This window comes from Entelurus aequoreus, linkage group LG06 (assembly GCF_033978785.1).
Source record: "Entelurus aequoreus isolate RoL-2023_Sb linkage group LG06, RoL_Eaeq_v1.1, whole genome shotgun sequence".
Lineage (NCBI taxonomy): Eukaryota > Metazoa > Chordata > Actinopteri > Syngnathiformes > Syngnathidae > Entelurus > Entelurus aequoreus.
In genome coordinates, this window is record NC_084736.1 from 37,194,739 (window position 1) to 37,204,285 (window position 9,547).

General features: G+C 37.6%; 1 protein-coding gene across 1 annotated transcript in view; it reads left to right on the forward strand.

Moving 5' to 3' along the window:
- LOC133652198 (phosphatidylethanolamine-binding protein 4) overlaps positions 1-9,547 on the forward strand; it is a 424,418-nt gene that overhangs the window by 375,450 nt on the left and 39,421 nt on the right. Inside the window, 1 exon segment of the mRNA XM_062050682.1 lies at positions 6,475-6,520. Coding sequence (XP_061906666.1) covers positions 6,475-6,520 — 46 coding nt within the window.

A 9,547-nucleotide genomic window follows, 5' to 3' on the forward strand; every position in this document is an offset into this window, starting at 1 on the left:
TTTAGACTGTGCTTTCAACCGGAAGTAAATATGCCGTTCCGTCCTCTAGCAGTCTAGAACATTTCTACTCGCATGAATTCTTCAGTCATCACTCCAAGCAACGTTTCTAAGTTTTACAACAAGGCTAAAACAATTCTTATTTACTAAAGCGTCCCATGTGTGATGTCTGTAGGAGTGTTTTCTTAACTCTTTGTACGTGCTATCGTAATGTAATGAAGCTAGCGTGGTTAGCATTAGCTAATTTGTAGGGGTGTGGGAAAAAATCGATTCGAATTCAAGTCGCGATTCTCACGTTGTGCGATTTAGAATCGATTCTCATTTTTAAAAAATCGATTTTTTAATCATTTTTTTCATTATTTATTTATTTATTTATTTTTAAATTAATCAATCCAACAAAACAATACACAGCAATACCATAACAATGCAATCCAATTCCAAAACCAAACCCGACCCAGCAACACTCAGAAATGCAATAAACAGAGCAATCGAGAGGAGACACAAACCCGACACAGAACAAACCAAAAGCAGTGAAACAAAAATGAATATTATCAACAACAGTATCAATATTAGTTACAATTTCAACATAGCAGTGATTAAAAATCCCTCATTGACATTATCATTAGACATTTATAAAAAATTTAAAAAAAAGAACAATAGTGTCACAGTGGCTTAGACTTAGACTTAGACTTAGAAAATCTTTATTGTCCCCGAGGGGCAATTTGGTTTGCAGCAGTAGTCATTAAAAACAAAGTTCAACAGTAAAAAACAAGGTACAACAGTAAAAACGAGGTACAACAGTAAAACAAGGTAGAAATACATAAAATACATACAACATACAAACCATCATGAAGGCATTGAGCTAAAAACTAAAAACTAACTCTCTTGCATCGCATCTCATAAGCTTGACAACACACAGTGTCCAATATTTTCAGAAAGATAAAATAAGTCATATTTTTGGTTCATTTAAAAATTTACATTATTGCAATCAGTTGATAAAACATTGTCCTTTACAATTATAAAAGCTTTTTACAAAAATCTACCACTCTGCTTGCATGTCAGCAAACTGGGGTAGATCCTGCTGAAATCCTATGTATTGAATGAATAGACTGCGATGAGGTGGCGACTTGTCCAGGGTGTACCCCGCTTTCCACCCGATTGTAGCTGAGATAGGCTCCAGCGCCCCCCGCGACCCCGAAGGGAATAAGCGGTAGAAAATGGATGGATGGATGGATGAATGAATAGAGAATCCTTTTGAATCGGGAAAATATCGTTTTTGAATCGAGAATCGCGTTGAATTGAAAAAAATAGATTTTGAATCGAATCGTGACCCCAAGAATTGATATTGAATCGAATCGTGGGACACCCAAAGATTCGCAGCCCTACTAATTTGCTAACACCTTTACAAGTTTTCTTAGTATTATAAACTTACCATAACATTATTTTTGTATTGTTTCACTTTCACAAATTCCTCAGTAAATTCACCAAAACGCCACTGTGGAGTTATTGAGTCTGTTTAGCTGATTGGAGAGCTAACTTGCGCAGCTAGTGAATCCATGACCATGACTTCTGTTTTGTTTGATCAGCCGTTTTACTGCCATGATACAGACACAGTTTGGAAACAATTAAGGTATGTAAATAAACATTTACATAATATTTATGTTTAAATAAATCATTTCACAACGTATATATCCGTGACGGTGCGGCTAATATATGGAAACATATTTTTTTCCTCTAAAATTGTGTGGCTTATATACTGGTACACAGTTTAGTCTGAAAAATATGGTACATTTTAGTTTTTGCAATTTGACTGATGTAACTTAGGCTAGTAGCGTTCACACTGCTGGGTAGGAGGTCCAATTCAGATTTTTTTGACAGATCTTATCTTTTTATGTAATCATTCACATAATGTGAATGCAGTCCGACTCGCATGCTGATATGACATCACACATGCTGCAGTCTTTACGGAAGTAAACATGGCTCCAGCAGGAGACCACTCCCTGAGCTTCTCAGAGCTGGAGATGGTTCATACGGTTCTACCATGTCAGAGATCTACTTTGGCACGAGACCATGAGAAGACTTGGACACAAGGAAAACTGTTTTCAAGTCTATTCTCTGAGCTACAGGAAGTCAGGGCAGTGACCTGAGCACTGGACTAATATGGTCGTATTTCCTGGTTATAGTCAGGACTCGAGCAGCAGCATTCTGGATGTACTGCAGCTCCTTTAGAGAGTCCAGTGGGGATGATGTTAATTTGAATGATGATTATTTTTATTTTCAGTTTTGCCTTCCCATAAGTTTCTGTACTGTTCTTTGACTTGCACTGTGCAGAATTGTGCTCAATAAATAATTGTGCCTTGAGTAGAATTGTGCTCAATAAATAAACTTGTGCAAAATTGTGCTCTATAAATAATTGTGCCTTGTGTAGAATTGTGCTCTATAAATAAATGTGTGCAGAATTGTGCCCTATAAATAATTTTGTGCAGAATTGTTTTCTCTAAATAATTGTGCCTTGTGTAGAATTGTGCTCTATGAATAAACGTGTGCAGAAATGTGCTCTATAAATAATTATGTGCAGAATTGTGCTCTATAAATACATTTGTGCAGAATTGTGCTCTATAAATTATTTTGTGCAGAATTGTGCTCTATAAATAATTTTGTGCACAATTGTGCTCTATAAATAATTGTGTGCAGAATTCTGCTCTATGAATAAACTTGTGCAGAATTCTGCTCTATAAATAAACGTGTGCAGAATTCTGCTCTATAAATAAACGTGTGCAGAATTGTGCTCTATAAATAATTATGTGGAGAATTGTGCTCTATAAATACATTTGTGCAGAATTGTGCTCTATAAATTATGTTGTGCAGAATTGTGCTCTATAAATAGTTTTGTGCAGAATTGTGCTCTATAAATAAACGTGTGCGAATGGTGCTCTATAAATAATTATGTGCAGAATTGTGCTCTATAAATACATTTGTGCAGAATTATGCCCTATAAATAATTTTGTGCAGAATTGTGCTCTATATATAATTTTGTGCAGAATTGTGCTCTATAAATAATTTTGTGCAGAATTGTGCTCTATAAATAATTATGTGCAGAATTCTGCTCTATAAATACATTTGTGCAGAATTTTGCTCTATAAATAATTGTGTGCAGAATTGTGCTCTATAAATAATTTTGTGCAGAATTTTGCTCTATAAATAAACTTGTGCAGATTTCTGCTCTATAAATAAACGTGTGCAGAATTGTGCTCTATAAATAAATGTGTGCAGAATTGTGCTCTATAAATAATTATGTGCAGAATTCTGCTCTATAAATACATTTGTGCAGAATTTTGCTGTATAAATAATTTTGTGCAGAATTGTGCTCTATAAATAATTTTGTGCAGAATTGTGCTCTATAAATAAACGTTTGCAGAATTGTGCTCTATAAATAAATGTGTGCAGAATTGTGCTCTATAAATAAACGTTTGCAGAATTGTGCTCTATAAATAAATGTGTGCAGAATTGTGCTCTATAAATAATTATGTGCAGAATTGTGCTCTATAAATAATCATGTGCAGAACTGTGCTCTATAAACAATTTTGCGCAGAATTCTGCTCTATAAATAAACGTGTGCAGAATTCTGCTCTATAGATAAACGTGTGCACTATTGTGCTCTATAAATAAATGTGTGCAGAATTGTGTTCTATAAATAAATGTGTGCAGAATTGTGCTCTATAAATAATTATGTGCAGAATTGTGCTCTATAAATAATTTTGTGCAGAATTGTGCTCTATAAATAATTTTGTGCAGAATTGTGCTCTATAAATAAGTTTGTGCAGAATTGTGCTCTTTAAATAAACATGTGCAGAATTCTGCTCTATAAATAAACTTGTGCAGAATTCTGCTCTATAAATAAACGTATGCAGAATTGTGCTCTATAAATAATTATGTGCAGAAGTGTGCTCTATAAATACATTTGTGCAGAATTGTGCTCTATAAATAATTTTGTGCAGAATTGTGCTCTATAAATAATTTTGTGCAGAATTTTGCTCTATAAATGAACTTGTGCAGAATTCTGCTCTATAAATAAACGTGTGCAGAATTCTGCTCTATAAATAATTATGTGCAGAATTGTGCTCTATAAATAATTATGTGCATAATTGTGCCCTATAAATACATTTGTGCAGAATTTTGCTCTATAAATAATTTTGTGCAGAATTGTGCTCTATAAATAATTTTGTGCAGAATTCTGCTCTATAAATAAACGTGTGCAGAATTGTGCTCTATAAATAAATGTGTGCAGAATTGTGTTCTATAAATAAATGTGTGCATAATTGTGCTCTATAAATAATTATGTGCAGAATTGTGCTCTATAAATAATTTAGTGCAGAATTCTGCTCTATAAATAAACTTGTGCAGAATTCTGCTCTATAAATAATTGTACCTGGTCTTGCCAGGGACAAGACCATGACAGTAGTCTAACCTGCTGTAGACCGAGGCATGGATTCGTCTCTCTATGTCTGATTTGATGTGATGTGTTTTAGTGGTGAAAGGCTGCTGATTATTGTTGTTGTTGTTCAAATCTGAGTCCAGGATTAGTATTTCTAACCTGACTGTTAGAGGGTCTCAAGGGGACTAGTAATAGTTTGACTAAGTATTTGATGTCCTTGTGTTCCACCATGATGCCAGTAAAAGACTGTGTGTGCCTTTAAGGCCTTGACCCTTGCACAGTACCGTGGTCTCCCTGTAGGGGGCGCCTGCACCAAGGGGGTGAATGGGAGCAGGTGCTGAGAGCAGATACATGACGGGGACTTCCATGTTTACTTTAGGGGCCATTTCACAGACAAACATATTTAGCCGCGTCCCTCCCACTCAGGCGTCTGCTAGCCAGCAGCCAAGTCGAGGAGCAAACATTCCTGTGGTACCCAGGATGAGGACTTCAGCCTGAAGAATGATGGAGGATTTGATCCAGATCATGTTCCTCCTTCTGTCTTGGTGCTGATGAGTCTCCAACATGTGGTCTGTGTATTACATCTCATGGCCTAAAAAGCACTATCAAGTACAATCATGGAATTATTGAAGGGGAACTGCAATTCTGAATTTTGCCCATCTTTCACAATCTATTCAACAGAAATAGTGATGCCGTTCAGTCTTTTTCCGCTCAGCCGAGTCTTCTCTGCTGCTTAGTGGAGCAGACCATTCCATTCAGGATCAGTTCTCCAGTCAGCGCCATTTTAACAGATGCTTGCAAAATGTTATTTGCTATGAAAATACTAATAAAACGGGTCAACAAATGCAGATATGAGCTGACTAAACACCTGCTGCTATCATGCAGAACTTGTTTTAGTTAAAGGTAAAGTACCAATGATTGTCACACACACACTAGGTGTGGCAAAATTATTCTCTGCATTTGACCCATTACCCTTGTTCACCCCCTGAGAGGTGAGGGGAGCAGTGAGCAGCAGCGGTGGCCACGCCCAGGAATCATTTTTGGTGATTTAACCCCCAATTACAACCCTTGATGCTGAGTGCCAAGCAGGGAGGTAATGGCTCCCATTTGTATAGTCTTTGGTATGACTCGGCCGGGGTTTGAACTCACAACCTACCCATCTCAGGGCGGACACTCTAGTCCGGGGGTCGGCAACCCGCGGCTCTAGAGCCGCATGCGGCTCTTTAGCGCCGCCCTAGTGGCTCTCTGGAGATTTTTTAAAAAATGTATGAAGAATGGAAAAAGATGAGGGGAAAAAAAAAACAATTTTTTTGTTTTAGTATGGTTTCTGTAGGAGGACAAACATGACACAAACCTCCGTAATTGTTATAAATCACACTGTTTATATTAAATATGCTTCACTGATTCAAGTATTTGGCGAGCGCCGTTTTGTCCTACTTATTTTGGCGGTCCTTGAACTCACCGTATAGTCTGTTTACATGCATAACTTTCTCCGACTTTCTAGGACGTGTTTTATGCCACTTCTTTTTCTGTCTCATTTTGTCCACCACACTTTTAACGTTGTACATGAGTGCACAAAGGTGAGTTTTGTTGATGTTATTGACTTGTGTGAAGTGCTAATCAGACATATTTGGTCACTGCATGACTGCAAGCTAATCGATGCTAACATGCTATTTAGGCTAGCTATATGTACATATTGCATCATTATGCCTAATTTGTAGCTATATTTGAGCTAATTTAGTTTCCTCTAAGTCCTCTTAATTAAATTTACATCTCATGACACATGTAATATGGCTTTTAATTTTTTGCGGCTCCAGACAGATTTGTTTTTGTTTTTTGGGTCCAATATGGCTCTTTCAACATTTTGGGTTGCCGACCCCTGCTCTAGTCTAACCACTAGGCTACTGAGCAGGTGTAATACTTTCTGAAAGATGTTCTTAATACTTTCATACTCCAACTGCTCATCACATTTTAGCCAAATAGGTGTTTAATTCTGCTTTTGTTCTTCATATTGTGACTAAGTGATGTGCCTCCTTCAACAGGGCTGTGCACTAAAGGAGGGACAATTACGTGGTACCACCATCACTGGTGAGTATTTGATTGAACAACACTTTTTACATTCTACAACACCAATGGGAGGACTGCAGCTATCAATGTTTTTTTTGTTTCATTCATCGGATAGAAGAGGAAATAGTTGAAATAGGGCTTATTCTGCTTTTTTTTTTTTTATAAAATTGTCATTCTTTTTTCTAAAAAGCAGACATCAACATTGAATGTGTACTTTAAACATGTGCGTATGAATGAAAAAACATGTGTAAATGCTGTTCTCCACCACCCACGCACCACCGCTCTCATGTTCACTCTCTTGCAATGGCCGTGCAGAGACTACCTCCATGTATTTCAAGTTCCCGGCATTCCATGTGGTCGGGATTCAATTACTGCGTTTTAGAAGGAAAAAAAGATGTTGCCATATATTAGCCGCACTGTCGCAGATATATACATTATGAAATTAGTTATTTACACAGAAATATTCTGTAAATACCATAATTGTTTCCAATTGGTGTCTGTAACACAGCAGTAAAACGGCTGATCAAACAAAACAGAAGTCATGGTTATGGACCCACTAGTTGCGCAAGCTAGCTCTCCAATCAGCTAAACAGACTCAATAACTCCACGGTGACGTTTTGGTGAATTTACTGAGAAATTTGTGAAAGTGAAACAATACAAAAAGAATGTTATTGCAAGTTAATAATACTAACACACACTAGTAAACGTGTTAGCATATTAGCTAATGCTAACGACACTAGCTTGATTACATTACGATAGCATGTACAAATATGCATGAACACACTCCTACAGACATCACACATGGTACGCTTTAGTAAGTAAGAATTGTTTTAGTTATATTGTAAAACTTACAAATGTTGCTTGGAAAGATGAATGAAGAATCCATACGAGTAGAAACGCTATGGACGGCTTGAAGACGCAACGGCAATTCTACTTCCAGTTGAAAGCTAAACAGAAGGGTATTGCAGCATTCCAGCACCTGCAGGGAGCGAACTAGTCAGAATCCACCTGTTCAGTGTCTTTGTTTGACTTTTTTTTCGATGTTCATCCGCTTTATTACCGGAATTCTTAACTTTTTTTACCTCAGAGCCCAACTTTTCCACTACAGAGGGGACTGGGGCCCACTGGAATATTAACACAGAGTTAGTCATCTTACTCTGGATTTTAATGGTATTCAATAATTACATCTAACCTATTTACAGTTTACAACTTTGTCTAATGATATGAAAACATGTGTCAATCACGAAGATTGTTATCAAGACATAGGTCAGGCTGATTACAAAAATAAATACGGATCAAATACACTGCAAAAAAACGTATTGAAAAATAAAATTAAACACAATTATGCAGTGTTAAAATAAATAATAAATATGTTTCTGAAATAAACTGTCAATAAATGTAAAGTGCAAATGAAAATGCAACTTCACCACTTTAGTTATAATTTTTGCACTTAAAAAAACTCTCTGGTTTGAGCCGCGGTGGTGCTATGCAGATCAGCAAAGCCACACCCAGGACCATTAGTGAAAGGATTTAATTATCAAATCAACCTGATGAGCATTAATTAATCAAAGTTAATTTTATTTTAAATGTACTTTCCACATCATATTCTCTTCATGTCAGGCTCCGGTGTTGTTGTGTTTAGATTTGAGCTTTTATCCAATCAGAAGTCATCTGGCTTGTTGCCAGAGCTTTATGAGTTTAGCCGTAGCCTTCTGAAGCAACATAGTGTAAATAGTGCAGTAATTTTGACACAGGGGCCAAATTTAGAGAAAAAAAAATGTGTCTGGGGGCCGGTATATCTATTTTTAGGAACACTATTACAAAACCTCACAATAATGTTTGATTGAAAGCTATTAACGTTATGACAGACCGCATGAAAAAGGAATTTGACATTTGTTTACTGAATGAGACACCCAGAATGTACATGAAAATAAAGAATGTTACAATATGAACTATGAAAGATAAAACACTGAATATTGACAACATATGAATGTCACACCCGTCTCCATCCACATATTTTACAATCAAGCGAAACACAACAAAAATGCAACAAACACAGCGAAATAATGGTAAAAAATAAACCCACCTACATCATAACTTTCTAGTTATGTCTGCCCTCAGAGGGCCACTTTGTAGTTATGGCCGCCCTCAGAGGGCAACTTTGTAGTTATGTCTGTCAGGGTGTGTTGGTGACGAACCCCAAGATGCAGAGAAGGCGGCAGGCATTGTGCAAGAAAACATGATTTAATGTCCAAAATATAAAAAAAATAAAGAAAAGACACAAACCAGGAACTTGGAATGGACAAACTGGAAACAGTGAACAGGGATCCAGCAAACAGGGACGTGGAACAAAAAGACAGTAAGCTACAAACAGCTACAAAATATAGCTTGCCGCATACAGTTACACTGATATCTACGCGACAGGTCGGAACGACAATAATCCAGCACTGACTGGAGGGGAAGGCAGGTTTAAAAAGCAGCTGGCTGATTGACACCAGGTGTGGCCAGGTGCCAATCAGCCACAGCTGAGGGGACAGCACTCAGAGAGACAAACAGGAAACTGAACCAAAATAAGAGTGCTGACAGGAAATAAAACAAACAGAGGAAAAACTAAAACTTAACCAAACTGTCAGGGACAAGCCTGACAATGTCTACCCTCAGAGGGCCACTTTGTAGTGATAACTGTCCTCAGAGGGCCATTTTGTAGTTATAACTGCCCTCAGAGGGTCACTTTGTAGTTATGGCCGCCCCCAGAGGGCCACTTTGTAGTTATAACTGCCCTCAGAGGGCCACTTTGTAGTTATGGCCGCCCCCAGAGGGCCATTTTGTAGTTATAACTGCCCTCAGAGGGCCACTTTGTAGTTATGGCCGCCCTCAGAGGGCCACTTTGTAGTTATGGCTGCCTTCAGAGGGCCACTTTGTAGTTATGGTTGCCCTCAGAGGGCCACTTTGTAGTTATGGTTGCCCTCAGAGGGCCACTTTGTAGTTATGGCTGCCTTCAGAGGGCCACTTTGTAGTTATGTCTGCCCTCAGAGGGCCACTTTGTAG